At 35.7% G+C, this 16985-nt stretch overlaps 1 protein-coding gene across 1 annotated transcript; it reads left to right on the top strand.

Annotated features, from left to right (window-relative positions):
* The first annotated feature begins 1817 nt into the window (after positions 1–1817).
* Positions 1818–16406, top strand: LOC111050812 (DNA excision repair protein ERCC-1). The gene is made up of 5 exons (XM_022337172.2): positions 1818–2062; positions 8318–8535; positions 10961–11158; positions 12114–12299; positions 15041–16406. Exons 1-5 carry the CDS (start codon positions 2032–2034, stop codon positions 15287–15289), a joined length of 882 nt encoding a protein of 293 aa, XP_022192864.2. The 5' UTR covers positions 1818–2031; the 3' UTR covers positions 15290–16406.
* The last annotated feature ends 579 nt before the right edge of the window (positions 16407–16985 follow it).

The raw sequence follows: 16985 nt of genomic DNA, 5'->3' as shown, positions 1-16985 counted from the left end.
TCATGAAATTCTATTACCACGTTTCGCCGTAAATGCGCAACATATAAACATTTAAACATGAAGACAAATGCCAAACCGTCGACTTGAATCTTAGACCTCACTTCGCTCCATCACGGAATAAGCATACCAGTGCTTCTTTCCTCTGTGGCTCCGTCAATTATAAAGGTTCGTACCCACTAGAACGTACCAGACACGGACCGTGTCAGACCATGCCAGGCACGTAAATAACAACTATGCCCACTACAACGGATCAACAGCGTTCTATGCCAGTACATTACGCGTATGATACGCGTATGATGCCCGGTCAGAAGTTGTTGGGAACGCGTCAGTTAGCAAGAGAATGTAGCGGTGAACTGGTTACCAACGCGGTGCATGCGCGGTTACAACGGGGTTTGCAGGCGTCACGTGCATTGCAAGGAGCGTTCCGTCACAGACAAAATATACTGGCCGACAAATGTTGACCTGGACGTGCATGGCACGCTCCGTGCTTGGCCGGTGACGGAACGGTCTAATGGGTGTATTACATATCAAATGATGCAAAGAATATTTTTTTGCATGTGTCGGTACGGGCACGGTCATGGTATCATACCATGAAAAAGAAAAAATCATACCAAGAAAAAAATATTCTTTGCATCATTTGATATGTAATACACCCATTAGACCGTTCCGTCACCGGCCAAGCACGGACCTTGCCATGCACGTCCAGGTCAACATTTGTCGGCCAGTATATTTTGTCTGTGACGGAACGCTCCTTGCATGGCACGTGACGCCTGCAAACCCCGTTGTAACCGCGTATGCACCGCGTTGGTAACCAGTTCACCGCTACATTCTCTTGCTAACTGATGCGTTCCCAACAACTTCTGACCGGGCATCATACGCGTATCATACGCGTACCATACGCGTACCATACGCGTAATGTACTGGCATAGAACGCTGTTGATCCGTTGTAGTGGGCATAGTTGTTATTTTACGTGCCTGGCATGGTCTGACACGGTCAGTGTCTGGTACGTTCTAGTGGGTTCGAACCTTAAAGGCTATTGGATGAAGTGGTTTCACGTCTTTTTCACGACTCCGAAATATTGGGTGAAATTGTAGATTGGGTGAAAAATAAGAGTTATTTGGTAGCTTGGACAAGTTCTATAACTCGGGCCCACGAAGGTTGGTAGCCACCCGCATAACCCAGAGCACAGATGAAAGAAACACTTGTTGAAAACACTTTATGCTTCTTCCGTGCCCAGAGGGAAGCCACAAACTCGACGACAAACTGGGTCGATACACATTTTACACCAACGACAAACTGGGCTAACGACAAATGCGGTCAGCGACAGAGTGGGTAACATTACTCAGCAGACCGCATTTGTCGTATCAAAAGGCGACAAATGCGGTTGTTTTTCATTCCTGCACTAGTCCTCCCGACAATAAAATCCCGATTGATAAAATGATCAACTTTGTCATCGCCCCAGTTGGGAACCATACCCACCCCAGATGGTGAGCACTTTTTCATATCAGGATATGAAAAATCATCATCATTCAACAAATACTAATCTATAATTATTATTCAACGAAAATCCTAAATAAATGCTGCGAATCACCCCGAAGACCTCTGCTACTGCAGACATTGACAACAGGGTTTACAGCTAGATGGAATAGTATTCGTTGACCGATGACGTCAAATCTAGACGTAGCATAAACTACCCTGATATGAAAAAGTGCTCACCAATCCAGATGGATACCAACTGACCCAACTCCTATTTGTCCCAATCTATCAGCTGATGAAATTTTGTCACCCAGTATTTTTTTAGATCGGCGCCATCTTGAATCGAGAGTTTGAGTACTTTCAGTTCTAGAAGGCTTTGGTTTTGGTCTTACTTATTTTAGGTTATGTTGATGTGATTTCAACGGTCAACCATTACTTGATTCATTCATTGGTACCATAATCATTGATCTTTCTCATGTAATAATGCATCATAACATTTGATGTACTATTAAATCATTATTCAAGAGTATACAATTTCTTGGTTTATAAACAATATGGGAGACCGCCCTTCATCATCGTTTTCTGGTAATATAAAGTACATTTTAATCATTCATAGTTCTTGATTTAGTTGTGTTTTTTGGCTCTATTCTTTCAAATTATAACATATTATTGCCAGTTACATATGACTGGAAAAGAGCAGCAGGCTCAGTCCAAAACTGCTCTTTTCCAAAAAGATTGGTTAAATTTCATAACAGATTATTTTCTGTAATAGACTCCCTGAAATACTGGCGTAGAAGTTTTATTTAATGAAATTGTCATTGGTCTTACATAACAAGTATGAACTGTATGTTCCTGGTTTCTGATGAATATTTGCATTACATAATATCAGGTTGTACATCACAATCACACCCCGTGGTATTTCAAGAGTACCGGTAGTAGTCCTAAAGGTGAGCAAGAGGACAACGAGCTCGTTTACTTCTTGAACCCACGGTAGTAGAATTGGATCCAGAGGGTCTGTGGGGTATCTGGAGATTCCTGTAGAGCAGGGGAGTTGATCCAAAGGCTCTACTGGATTTTCAAGCCCTTCTTGTGTGGTGGAAATGTTGGAATGGTTCCCATTCATTCAATTGAAGGTTGTGGCTATTGATTGATAGATCTACTGTCTTTTATATAGGGGAGAGTGGGGGAATAAGAGACAATGGTAATAAGATACTTTTGATTTAATTTTATGTATGTGTTTAAAATTATGAATAAATTCACATAGTTACCTTGAACCTTTCTAAATATCATATAAAACTTTCAAATGATTCAAAAACGTTTTTATATGAAAATCTATACTTCAAGTAGACCCTTGCAAAAACTTTACCTACCCAAAGTCATGTGTTTGAGGAAATTTTTATTTTTCTGAACTTTACTACTAAAGCTGCGTTTACACCAAAGTTATTAACAAGATGTTTATTTTTCCGTCCTTATAGATTCTATTAGATTGAACGGAACTTGACAAACACATATGTTCATCATGTGTATGATGAGTTATGTTCAATCTAATAGAATCTATAGGGATTAAGTTATTAAAGGCGTAGGTAGTGGTCATTTAAAATTAATGTTTAGTCTCACAAACGGTGAAGTAGCTCAAAGGAATGATTCCATTGTGTTTCAAAAACTTAGGTTTGACTTCAAAAAACCCTAACTTTACTAATCTCGAATATCTGTAACTGAGAAATGAAGATTCGTTTTTTTCAAATCAAATCAAATTCTTTTATTGCTGTAACATTTTTTCAAAATGCATAACAAAGTCAAACCATATATAAAACAGTCATAAGATCACAGATTATCGTGTAAAGATTCATGCTTCAAGTCCAAAAAACAAAATACAACTGTTATTAAAAACGAAAATACAACAAGCAGAAAATAAAACTAAAGTCTTGTGGAGAACGATAAATGAAAAAAGGAAAAAAATCGAAAATGTTAGAAATGAGAACCTCTACTTAACTGTGCAAGATCAAAAAAATCAAAGATACCTATCAAACTGGCAACATTTTAAACGCAGGCTTCACGCAGCCAATAACAAAATTGAGTGGACATGATAATACTCCCGAAAATTTGGAATTGACAGAGAATACTCAAACATTCAACCACTTTTATGCTGTTACTGACACAGGATTATCAAAGATTCTTAGAAAACCAATACTATACAACATTTCAGGCCACGACGAAATTACAGGGAAAATCTTAAGGTACTGTAAGGATAAAATTAGAGACCCACTGTTGGACATAGTGAACACATCATTTGAACAAGCAGTCTTTCCACAAAGTAAAGATAGCCAAGATCCACACCAAATTTGAAACAGATGACCATACTGATCCAAAAAAACTACAGACCCATAGCAAATCTTCTCATTGTATCCAAGATTATAGAGCGGGAGGCATACAGTCAATTGATTGCATATCTGGAGACGAATGGGTTGTTGTCTACGAGCCAGCATGGATTCCGAAAAAATCACAGTACAGCTACAGCAATTCCCAAACTCTTTGATGAGGTGTCTAAAAAATGCAAGGATAAAAAATTTGCCTCAGGACTACTTATCAATCTCCGGAAAGCATTTGATTTACTTGATTGAAACATACTCAAAACAAAACGAAGAAAAATGAGAATTTAAGGCAGAGCACTTGAGTGGATTGAAGTCTACCTCCAACATAGAAAACAATATGTCGAGCTGGGTTTCCAAAGCAAAATCAAATAATCACTTTCAAGTCAACAGCACGCTCCGTCAAAATGGGAGTACCACAAGGGTCAATCCTGAGACCGCTGCACTTTCTTATATACATAAATGATTTTCCGGATAAATTACAAGAAAACAAGAAGTACATCTTATTTGCAGACGACACAACTATACTACTTCCCACAAACAAAGGAAAAAGGAAAAACAATATAGTCGATTCAACTCTTACTGAAGCTACCTTGATATGCAATAGAATGAAACTGACCATAAATAATGAGAAGACAGTACACATAAACTTTACCCCAATAAACCAAACCCAGGATGAAGCACAGAATAGTAATATACAAACAATGGAAAGTAATATGTTCCGTGGTGTAATTATCGACAGTTATTTGCCCTGGAGGCAACACATGGAGTATTTATGTAAAAAACTCTTCTCTGCAACATACGTCATCCGCAGAATCAGAAACATTGCTAATGAGAAGACAGGATTGATCGCATATCACTCATTACTTATGTCACACCTAAGATATGGCATCGTCGCCTGGGGATCATCAGCACGGGGAAATCTTGAGAGAGTATTAAAGATACAAAAGAGGGAAGTGCGAATCTTACTAAGAGCAAACTACATAGAACACTGTAAACCTCTCTTCAAGTGGACAAGTTAGTATCCTCATAGTAATCTCGATATACATCCTGGAATTCATCATCCTGGTAGTAAACCGAAGTCCGGCTTCAAGACGAGATAAGCACAGTTACAGAACACGCAACATTGATGACATAAACCTCCCTCAGCATAGACTTGAAAAGTATAGTGACTCTCCAGCCTATTCGGGGGCATACCTTTTTAACCTGCTCCCCAGCAACATAGAATTCATAGTGAACAGCAACACCTTTATAGCCTAACTAAAACAATACCTGATGAACAGGCCATATTAAAGCATCACAGAATTCATTGATGACCACACTTTCTCACACCTTAAATAAAGGTGAACACCGACACCCCACGATGGGACGAAGAGGACGGTCAAGCAGACTGCGGAGAAGTCAAAAGAAGTAACAAGTAACAATGTGATTTGTGTGCTGCCAGGATGATATTATATTTCGTGGAGCTCTAATGCCTCCCCTACTGGAGTTAATTGTTTCTCATTCTTTTGAAAGTATGTCGGCAACTGTGTTTTTTACTTTTCCAGGTCTGAATGTCATGTGATATTTTTACCCGCTAGTTTTCACCGCATTATTTTCTTATTTTGAATTTCACCAGCTGCTTTTACCATCAAACATGAAGGCAACTGATTTCTGCTCAGTTATAAGGGTGAAGTGTACCAAAAAGATTATGCCTCCATTTTCGTAAGGACTCGAAAATGAAATAGGCATCTTTTTCAATGACCACATTGACCTTTCCTACTCTAGATTGGCTAAGCTGCACACTTGCTACCCAATGTGCACATTGAAACTTTCAATAGAGTTCCACTGCAGGTGCGAGAGCTGGATGAAAAAGTGCTCAAGAAAGTGGTTTGAGAGAGACTGATTAACCTCCCTATCTATTCTTTGAATGAGGATGAGATTTTCAGTCTCTTTGATCTGTCATCTTTAGATGAGTGTGAATATTTGAATTTTTTTGTTTTCATCCAACGACAGTGTCTATCCGGTATATACACTGGTCATAGACGGAAGAAAAATTGAATTGAATGATTAGTGAAGCTGTTCTGATTGATTTAGACGTCCAGAAAAGAAGGCAACAGAACGATTATTCTGTGAAAGTGTAGCTGCAATAATTGTGAATTCTGAGGCATCTGTTTTAACAGTGAATGGTTTGCTGTAGTCTATTGATGTATTTGATGCATTTTCTATTTCTTGTTTTAAGTTATAGGAAGCCTTTATTGATTCATCAGAAAGTGGATAAGTAGGTTCGATAAAAGCTAAGAGTTAGTACTTTATCTGAGTATTTTGAATAGTGAGCAAACAATCCTCAACACCTTTGAAGCGAGGCTGTGTCATCAGGTGGTAGTAGTGATTGCAAAGGTTTTAGACGTTCAGGGTCTGTTAGATTACCGTGGATATGGTGTATCCCACTAACTTGATCTCTGTTAATGAATATCTGCTCTTTTCATCATTCATAGTAATAGAGTACTTTGGATCCAGAAATATTTTCAAATTATTATCATGTTGTTCTTGACTATTCAAACCCACAGTAACATCATCTAAATAACAGAATGTATCTTCCAGCTTTTATTATGCTGTTAAGTATCCGTGAAAAAGGAGCCACTCGATTGGTAACACAAAAGTTCTTCTTGTGAACTGATAAATTGGGCCTGATACTTCAAACTCTATCTAAGGCTCTATCTTTCTTCGGTATAGGGATCTGGTGATATGCACTTCTCAGGCCAATAGAACTGAAGACTTTGTATGATGCTACATTGTTGATAATTCGGGGGAAGGGGTATGCATCCAGATGCGTGTATCTATTAATTGTTCCAGAGTAGTTAACTATCATCCTTTTCTTGTGATTGGCGGTTTGAGTTACAATTACTTGTGCTCTCCAAGGAGATTTACTCGGCTCGATAATTCCTTCTTCGAATGATGGTTTAGTTTCGGAATTTTGTGTTAATGTTGCACCAATTGCAAAATCTGATGCATCTGTCTCAATTATGAATGGTACATTTTCATCAACAAAGAGCAGTACCGCGGAAGCAATTTCATTTTTCAACAATTCCAAAGTTTCCATCTGATCTTGAGATAGAGGGAATTTCTGTATGTGGACAAGGGGGTGAATCTTTTGAGAAAAGTTTTTAATCCATCGGGAGTAATGAGCCAGTAATCCCATGAGTCGTTTCATTTCTTTAGCATTTCTTGGGGTGGAAAGTTCATGAGTGGTGCAAGGCGTTCTGGGTCAGGTTTAATTTCTCCATGTTTTATCTCATACCCAAGGAACTTCAATGATTTTTTTGAAAATTTACATTTTTCTTCATTTATAATCAAGCCATACAATTCAATTACTTGTTGAAATTTCTTAAGATTTCTGTCATGTTCTTCTTGATCTGAACCGCAAATGACAACATCATCCAAATAGGCAAAGCAGTCGTTCAAATTCTCTCTTTCTATAAGTCCGTTTATTGTACGTTGGAAGGCAGCTACTCCATTGGTTACTCCGAATGGTATTCGTTTGAACTGATAAAGTTTTCGGCCTACTTCAAAGGCAGTGTAATGTCGTTCATTCTCAAGAATCGGTATTTGATGGTAAGCTGACTTGAAATCTACAGTACTAAAAAAGTTGTACTTGGCAATTGTGTTTACAAGATCTTCAATCAATGGGAGAGGGTATGCGTCTAAAATTTGTGAATTTACCTTTTTTGTCGTCTGAGTGGTGTCGTCGAGACATCATGTTTATTGGTTTTACATCTCCAGTCAAATGTGTAGAATGTTGAGCTGGTTAAACCATAGCAGCAGTCAATCCACAAACCGTTAGGGTATTCTTTATTGCACCGAACTTGATACTGTGACTTGAGTGTAATGAAAGAATTATGACCAATAATTACATCAGCACCACAAAGTTCATACATGATTTGGAGGTCAACATAAGAATATCATTCAATTCAATATGTTCTCAACATTTTCTTCACATTGTAAAGATGTAGACGCCATCATAACCACTCCATCAAAGTACGGTAGACTTTCAGATTAAAATCTCTAGCTAAAAAAGCGTTTATAAAAATTAATAAATAACATTTTATCGCCAAGGAACAAGGAAGTCATAAGCAATGTCAATACATATCACAGAGTTATCATAAAACATACAATAAAACAAAAAACATGCAGTACATTAATACCTGAATACGATCCAAATGTGTTTGAAGTTCAATTGTTGGTAAATTCACCCAAGTGATATATTAAACAATCGAGATAAACCAAGTTTCAAGTATTTATGTTATACAGGTTTTGACATACTTTGCTTGTTCAGTGAATATGAACTCTGCTTCTGCCTTATTCACAGTGGATCCTCTTTTCTTTGCAGTAACATAGTCCTCTTTTCTCGAATAGTTTTTATATATTAAAAAATTTCTGTCGCTCATTTGTTGTTGAAGTTTCTCAAACATTCCTATTATTTATTTTCTAGCTCAATTTTCAAAATTGAAAAAATCAGATCACTATGAAAGTATCGAAGAAGCGGCAGCCAGGGCTGAGGAGGAACACTTTGGATTAGTGATACCGGCAACAGAAGATATGCCAAATCCTTCTACAAATTCTGATCAACCAGTTGCCGGTGCATCTGCTACTAACAAGCCTACTTCAAAAGCCATCTCCGCTAACTGTGTGTTGGTCAGTCCAAAGCAGGTAAATCTTCAACTAACTTGAATTATTTTTACTAGAATAATTATTTTTTGATAAGAATCATGTGTTCAATGATTGGAGACTTGTTTGATGAAACATGTGAAATTAAGAATCAAGAATGTAGTTTTAGCTTCTTTCTGAAAGGAGAGTTGGGTTTACAGTAAAATGAAAAAAAACACGTTCTATAGTGAGGTCCACGTTATAATGGCAGTGAAGAAAGATAGGAGAAAAACGTTGCCAAGTCTCTCCATTTTGCCACTGACTGTACACAGCTGTTGCTCAATTCATCCCATTAAATTTAATCTAATAATAATTATCATTTCCTTGATGAAATAATCAATTTAATGTCAAATTGATCAAGAAAATATATTTGATTCAAAAATTTGTTTTCATGACTGAGATCAAATTTTTATTTCTATACAAACCTGAAATGGCGGCTAATTTAAAAAGCTGTGATACAACAATCTGAATTTCAAAACAACAGAAATTGAGTTATTTGGTAGGGGAAAACAACTATGAATACAAGAAATGAACAGAATAACTAGAACTTTAATGAGTCTCTAACATATTTACATTTGAACAAAACAAGATTAATTTGATTATAAAACAATATTTGATATGAATTAATGGGGAAAACACTCGCTTGCTGCTAATGAGGATTCAATGTTTGTGGTTATGGAAAATTTAAGAACAATGATTCAGTAGTCACCTACCTTTTTGAAATAGCTTCCCACTTTGGCATCCACTGGTATTTCGCGACTTTAGTATTTAAAAAAAAAAAACAAATATTAACTGAACCAATGAATAGGCTCAGAACCCGTTTCCCCCAACAATACAATTATTTTTATACTGCCCGAGCTGTGACAGAATAATTGAACTATTAAACGAACCGAAATCTAGCCTTTTTTACTGGATCAGCCGGACTTAACTCTCAGTCCTATCGAACGAGCTCACACACACTCTGACCAAAAGTGAAATTTTGGGTATTAAATATAACTCAGTCAATGCCAAATATGAAAGCCATTTCAAGTACATATTTTTATCTGTCGCACAAGCGGCACGTTTGTTATTAAAAACAAAAGAGAAGCAACATTAATTTTGACAACAAATGAAATAAACAATCTTTCTGTCGATGACAAAAATTGTTCAAGGACAAAACACTGTTCATTAAACTTTTACAATTGAAAACTCTAAAATCCTGATCAATATGAGATAAATATATGATACATATATATGTCCCATATGACCAGGTGACAGTATTCTATTCAAATTTCCTTTAAAAATAATAGAAAAATAGAAATCCTATTTAAAAATAAGTAATTTCAATGGATTAATTCTGAAATAGCTTTTCAATATTATTTATACCGGTACGAGTAGGTCTAACCTGTACGGGTAGGCTAACTTAAGCATGGATGAAGTCTAGGAAGGTCAGTTATCAACTTTTAAAATGTCATTTCAAGTATTTTAATTTGTGTTTTTTATAAGGTAATGTTTAAAAATTATTTCATTGTTTCAAAAATACATTTTAAATCAATTATACGACTTGTGTACTCAAGTATTTTGATAGAATGAAGAAAAAAATGGCGGCTGAGAATATGGTTTGTTCAGTTTTGTACAGTCACTGTCAAAAGTAAATATAAAATTTTCTGGCAAATAGACAACATTGCAAAGAGAGAGAGATAGTGTTATCTGTTTTGTTGTATGATAGCAACAGTATTGTCAATCGTACACTGCCAATATAATGTGGACCTCACTATAGTATATAGCCTGTACCTTTACTACCTATTTATAATTTTCTCTCGTGCTTACCTTATTTATCATGCCTAAATTTTACCGATAATGATCGCTGAGAATGTTACATTATTGCTAACACATGATTTCAAATAAATAATTACAAATGTGTTTGTGTACTAGCAAACATCGCTGGTTTGGAATGACAAACACTTTCTAATAGCCTGTACCTTTACTACCTATTTATAATTTTCTCTCGTGCTTACGTTATTTATCATGCCTAAATTTTACCGATAATAATCGCTGAGAATGTTACATTATTGCTAACACATGATTTCAAGTGAATTACAAATGTGTTTGTGTACTAGCAAACATCGCTAGTTTGGAATGACAAACACTTTCCATAATGTTTTTCTTTAAAATAATTCCGCCTTCAAACCCTTCAGCGGCATTGAAGGCTCAACTTTTTCAGTGATGGCTTTCAATGAATATGCATAGAATAGCCTACAAAATCTATAGTACATAAGGCTTCATTTCTGGCCTGTTTCTTCACAAAAATATAAAAATTCTATTAGAGGTTAGCAAATTTTTGTTCAGAATACTCACTGTCAGTACACTTATTGTAATTCTAGAGGGTCAAAAAATGTTGTAGCACTTATAAAATCAAATTTCAAGTATTTTTTTTTTTTTGTTTCAGAAAGGCAATCCTCTATTGAAAAGCATCACAAACGTTCCTTGGCAGTTTGAAGAAAGCCTCGTTCCCGATTATGTGATGGGCCGTACCACTTGTGCTCTGTTCCTGTCGCTCAGATACCACACACTCAAACCAGACTACATAGCCGAGAGGTTGAAGCTGCTTGGCAAAATGTATGATCTCAGAGTGCTGCTCGTTCAGGTGAGAAAGTTGTTAATCAGAATGTCGAACAATTGGCTAAACTGTGTTGTATCGAAATGTAGAACTAAAGATTGTGGGAAAATATTTCAAACACTGCCATAGATTGAACAGAGAAGTTTAATACAAATATATATTAACAGATAAAACTTGGAAATGATTAGCAAAAACTTTTGGCTGAAGTGGGTTCGACAATAGAACACGTCAGATACGTTCCTAGCATTAATGAGTCATTCATTGTGATCAAAAGTATAGTTTTCTTCCAAATTTGGAGAATTAGTTCAAAACTGAAGAATGTACAGAACCCAAAACATTACTTGCTTTCAGTATTTTACTGCGTTGTGCTTGGTGTAGAGATCTCTCTTCTCATCAATGACAACCTTCAAATTTTTATTTTTCTCCCAAGCTAGTTAATCCTTGCTGTGGTACTTTTTGGTTATTAGGTTCTACTTTCTTAATTTGTGAGTCACGTTTTAAAAAATGATTATGATATCACTGAAGATATGGTTCACCCCTAATCCTTTTGAGAATGTTGACTACATGATGATTTATTGATACACAATTTGTTAATATAGAACCCTAACACACACACGTAGGCCTAACTATATTTGTAAATAAAATCGATTAATTGTACACAATCAATTGAAATGATTAGGGGAGGACCATCAAGACCCAAAACTTCTCTCCTGAATTATCATGTACTATCATATTTTATCAACAGTTGAATTGTGTTGATAAATATGCTAATTGTATACATTCGTTCATGACAAAATAAGATAGAAAACCTTTTACCTGTCAGATACCACCACATTGATTTATTTAATACTCTTTATTTAATGTCAGTCTATTCTGAGTCTATTAGTTCAAGAGCATTCTTCATCAATACTTAAAAACATTGTATCCTACAAGCTAAAGCCTAGTTGAAAATCGAATTTATGATAATGTTTTGTGTGTCCAGGTTGACCAGAAAGATCCACATCACTCGCTGAAGCATCTGACGAGAATCTGTCTGCTGGCTGACCTGACACTGATGCTGGCCTGGAGTGCCGAGGAGGCCGGCCGCATCATTGAAACCTACAAGATATTCGAGCATAAGCCGGCCGATGCCTTGATGGCCCGGAAAGAGAGCGGACCCCGACAAAAGGTGATTGCAAGCGTGTCATTCAAATATCTTCAAGGACAGCAACATTTATTGCTGTCCTTCAACCTTATTTATTCTTCTTTTTATTTTATATTTTTTCACGTATATACCTAAAGAAAGCAGACATTAAATTATCATTCATTCCTGAAGAAATTCAATGAGGAAGAGCAACAGCGTAGAGCAAGCGTACAGCGGAAGAGCGTACAGCAAGTCGAGAAAGTAGAGGAGCACTAGATAATACTAGATATACCTTGAGAAAGCAGACATTAAATTACCATTCATGCCTGAAGAAATTCAATGAGGAAGAGCAACAGCGTAGAGCAAGCGTACAGCGGAAGAGCGTACAGCAAGTAGAGAAAGTAGAGGAGCACTAGATAACACTAGATATACCTTGAGAAAGCATATGTTTAATTACTATAAGCCTGAAGAAATTCAACCAGAAAGAGAATAGCAATTAGAGGAAGGAGAGGAGATTAAAGGGAAATATCAGAAGGGATATTTGAAAATTATATACGAGCAAGATAATAACAAAGTAGCTTTACCAAAACGTTGATGTCAGAAAATCATATGAAAGTTTTTTGGCTCTCAGATCGAATTGATTGATTTTTTTTTTTGTGATGGGAGTCTGATAATAATATAAAAAGTACTCTACTTTCTCTCTCTTCCTTATAAATAATATGGATGAAATACCGTTGAAAATGTTGATGTTAAATGTTAAAATACAATTCAGTAGCACGAATAACGTGATTCTATTTGAATAGTCTATGTCAACAGTAGACTTTTGTTATTTCAATATTGTAATGTTTTTGGCTAGTTTCAATAGAAATCTGTTTCTTCTCTACGGTGTTTCTAATTAATTTCATCCTTCAATCATCAAGAAGAGAAAATTCTTCATTGCCTAACCAATTTGGTTGGCAATAGCCGGCTATATTTTAACAGTAGCCTAATTAATTTCACGAGAACCAACTAGAAAAGGCCTTTTTGATAAGAAGGCTTCTCTGATTGGTTCTTATGGAATTAATCATGATTAAAACTTATCCGGCTTTTGTGCAACAGGCAATTGGAGTGTTATTTATTGGTTGATGGTAAAATAACACATATACACCATGTCCTACGAAGAGGTTTACACGTTTAATTTTATATTACATTCATGCATCGACCTTTTTTTAGTTTACACACAGTTTACAGAGTAGGTTCTTGAAGTATTCTGGGGAAATTTCAGATCCCTAACCTTCGTAAAAACAGAATGGCGGCATATTGAATATTTTAATGGATTGGTAAAGTTTTAAATATGCAGCCATTTTGTTTCTACGTTTCTCCATGTAAATTTTATACAATTTACAAACTAGGTTCTACGTTTCTTCAAGTAAAACAGAATGGCGGCATATTGAATATTTTAATGGATTGGTAAAGTTTTAAATATGCAGCCATTTTGTTTCTACGTTTCTTCATGTAAATTTTATACAATTTACAAACTAGGTTCTAAAAATATTCTTGGAAAATATCAACTTCCTAACCTTCGTAGAAAAAAAATGGCGGCATATTGAATATTTTGATAGATTGGTAAAATTTTAAATATGCCACCATTTTGTTTTCTCAAAGGTTAGGGAGCTGAAATTTTCCCAGAATATTTTTAGAACCTACTTTGTAAACTGTATGCAATCAGAAAAAATTCGATGCATGAAAGGGCACGTAATATAAAATTAATGGTCGGGACACACATAACCGCACCGAGCCCGCGCCGCTGCACGGCCGAGTGACGGACATACTACGGCGAGTGAGAAAACAAATGCTTTCAAACGTGTAGGGACACATACTACCGCACCGCGTCAGCACCGTCACCGTGTTTGATGCCCGAGCCGTGCCCGCGCCGTCACCGTCTAGTTCAGTTTACGTTTTGACGGAGACGGTGCGGCCTCGTTCAACATGGAGAATGAAAAACTGGTGAGGAAATACGGAATTTTCCAGTTTTGTACGATCAAAGTGATGAGAAATATGGTTGAACGAAAAAATGAGTTTAACCAAAAGTAAAAGTAGAACCAAATAACTTAAGCCGAATAGACATAATAAAATAAACAACAAAAAGTATAGAAAAAGGAACCCATTAGTGTGTCTTAAATTTTAAACTAATTACGTTTAGATATACATGAGGCAGAAGATAACAATTTTTTTGCTGGTATATATTTACGATACATGACTGATTGTGGTATTGTTAAGCACCGAAATATATACCAGCACTATGATTCTCATCTTCTGTGTCTACAGGTAATTAGTTTAAAATTGAAAAATATTAATTTAAATCGGATGTAACAAGCTTTAATAGTGTTATATTATTAACAATAGTTTAACACATTCAGAAATCAGAACACAGTAGCACTGCTGCCGCTCGCATGTCGCACAGATGTGTGTTCTCCTATCACCATCACCGTGTCACGGACGTAGCTCGGCCGTACCTCGGCACGGGCTCGGTGCGGTTATATGTGTCCCGAGCTTTAACGTGTAAACCTCTTCGTGGGACACGGTGTATATTATGGCATCTATAGAAAAGCATTCTTTGTGCAATAGAATTTTCATTAAAATGAAAGATGAGTGCACAACTCCGACGTCTCAATGTTTCATTAAAACTAGTGAACATTAAAATGCTTCTTATATGAATTGGACGTTAAATTTTCTAATTCCTTAAATCCATGTGTTCCTTGAATACTGTAATCATTTTTCTGACATAAATTCTCCCTATTTTGCAGCTGGTGAAGGCTCTGACTACAGTGCACTCTGTGAATAAAACTGATGCCAGTACGCTATTCACCACTTTCAAGTCGCTCAAAAGAATCATCAGATCTTCTGAGGCGGCGCTGTCCCTGTGCCCTGGATTCGGCTCCTTGAAGGCTTCAAGGCTTCATAAAGTTATTCATCAACCGTTTTTGAAGGCCAAACGAGCTGAAAAACCAAAGACTATTCTTGAGAACTTTGTTAATCGATCCGCAACAAGTTGATAAATATTGAGTGAAACAGACTGAACTTTTTTAAATTTTCATCAAATTCATTAGAATAAAAGTACATCAAATTGATAAAATATTCATTGTATCTACACTATCTGTCATCTAGAAAAATCAAGCAAGCTACTCTATAAGCGTCTGAGCGATTTAATTTTCTTCTATATTATTTCAGTTGATTGCTTTTATGCTGATTGGATGGACTTGGTTCATTTGAAAAAATCAAAATCATATTGAAATTATATTCTGTGAAAATTGCTCCAGTTCAACAAAGTTTTGAGAAAATAATAATTATTTAATTCCAAGTTTCATTGAAAACTTTTATAATCTAATTTCTTATTTGAATTTTTATTACAAAAAAGTACAACATTCAACTTGATCTTTGAAGTTTGGCGGTAACAACTTGTCGATGTGTCATTAATTTGGTCATGCAGCGGATCTCAATTCATCATATTCTGATTTTACTTATCATAGATCACAGTCTGAGGAAATAGCTCAAAATACATTAGCAACCATAATGTATAAGCAACCTTAATTGTACTACTGTGGAATACTATCTTGATTTGTATGTCAGAACACATATATCCAATTGCACAATATATCCATATTACAGCCGAATAATTTAAAAATATGATGATAAAAGGGAGTGAAATTTGAGTGAAAAGTGAGATTAAAATCAGAATTTTAAAATATGATGATAAAAGGGAGTGAAATTTTTTTATACAGATAGGATTCACATTATAAAATCAACTCAAATTGCTGTTTGAAATTGTATCACCCTAGTGTATGGACATTGTCAATAAAAGTAGCAGCTGTGTTTGATTTTGGATTGATTAACAATGGTAACTGTTGAGTTGGAGGGTCGTCCAAGATTACTCAATAGTTTAAAATCGCTACTGAAAAAGGTGTACCTAATTTGGTTATATTATTCACGTCTCACGTGTAATTAAGTTATCTTTCAACTACTGTGTAGTAAAACTGATTTTATAAATGTTGTTATACCTCTTGTAGCTTAAGAGACAAAACAAAGCTTTAACAATACAACATTTAGAAAAAATGAAATGTATAGAAAAGCATTAATATCAATAATAAATAATAAAACTCTGTGATTTCTTAATCGTGTTTTTGTATTAGCCTCTGGAATCAAACGTCTGTTTTAATGGTTCATTATTTTTTGACGAAACCTGCTAGTTGACATTAATTACTATGCTCTTGTTTAATTTTACCGTAAAGTTTAAGAAAGCATAACTAGTGCATCACATGGCTAATTTGTGATTTGAAGATAAATATAATCTTTATACTAACTCGAGGGACAGCTTTTGGTCACAGTATTGCTTCATCCTGTTCATGGACTTGTAAGCCTCCTTGAACCAGACTTCCTCTCCAAACAAACTCTATCCCGCATGATGTGGCTTCTTTTCATTGATGACTTATTTCTCATGGATATGAAAAATTAAATACTTAATATGGGCTCATGGATATGATAACCCTCTCTCGCTTTCTTAATCAACTCAACTCCAATTACTCTGTCATAAGTATGTTACTAGCACTCCAAGTATCTTATCTTTGCTGCTCTCAAATACGTTCCCACTGAAGATTATTTCAATCTTGGAGCAAAGTAAGCCTACTACCACTTTTGACGCTACCAGGACAAATAGCTAACGTATTTCCATTGTTATTATCATTATGGATGAAC

Source organism: Nilaparvata lugens, chromosome 2, assembly GCF_014356525.2.
Source record: "Nilaparvata lugens isolate BPH chromosome 2, ASM1435652v1, whole genome shotgun sequence".
NCBI lineage: Eukaryota > Metazoa > Arthropoda > Insecta > Hemiptera > Delphacidae > Nilaparvata > Nilaparvata lugens.
Note: the sequence above shows the minus strand (reverse complement) of the source record. Positions and strands in the feature narration are given on the sequence as shown.

What these genes read in the sequence shown, in the direction of transcription:
- LOC111050812 (XM_022337172.2), top strand. Translation starts at nt 2,032, where the DNA reads ATGGGAGACCGCCCTTCATCATCGTTTTCTG. An exon ending in TGTTGGTCAGTCCAAAGCAG is followed by an intron (nt 8,536 to 10,960) that starts GTAAATCTTCAA and finishes TTTTTGTTTCAG; the next exon opens with AAAGGCAATCCTCTATTGAA. An exon ending in TCAGAGTGCTGCTCGTTCAG is followed by an intron (nt 11,159 to 12,113) that starts GTGAGAAAGTTG and finishes TTGTGTGTCCAG; the next exon opens with GTTGACCAGAAAGATCCACA.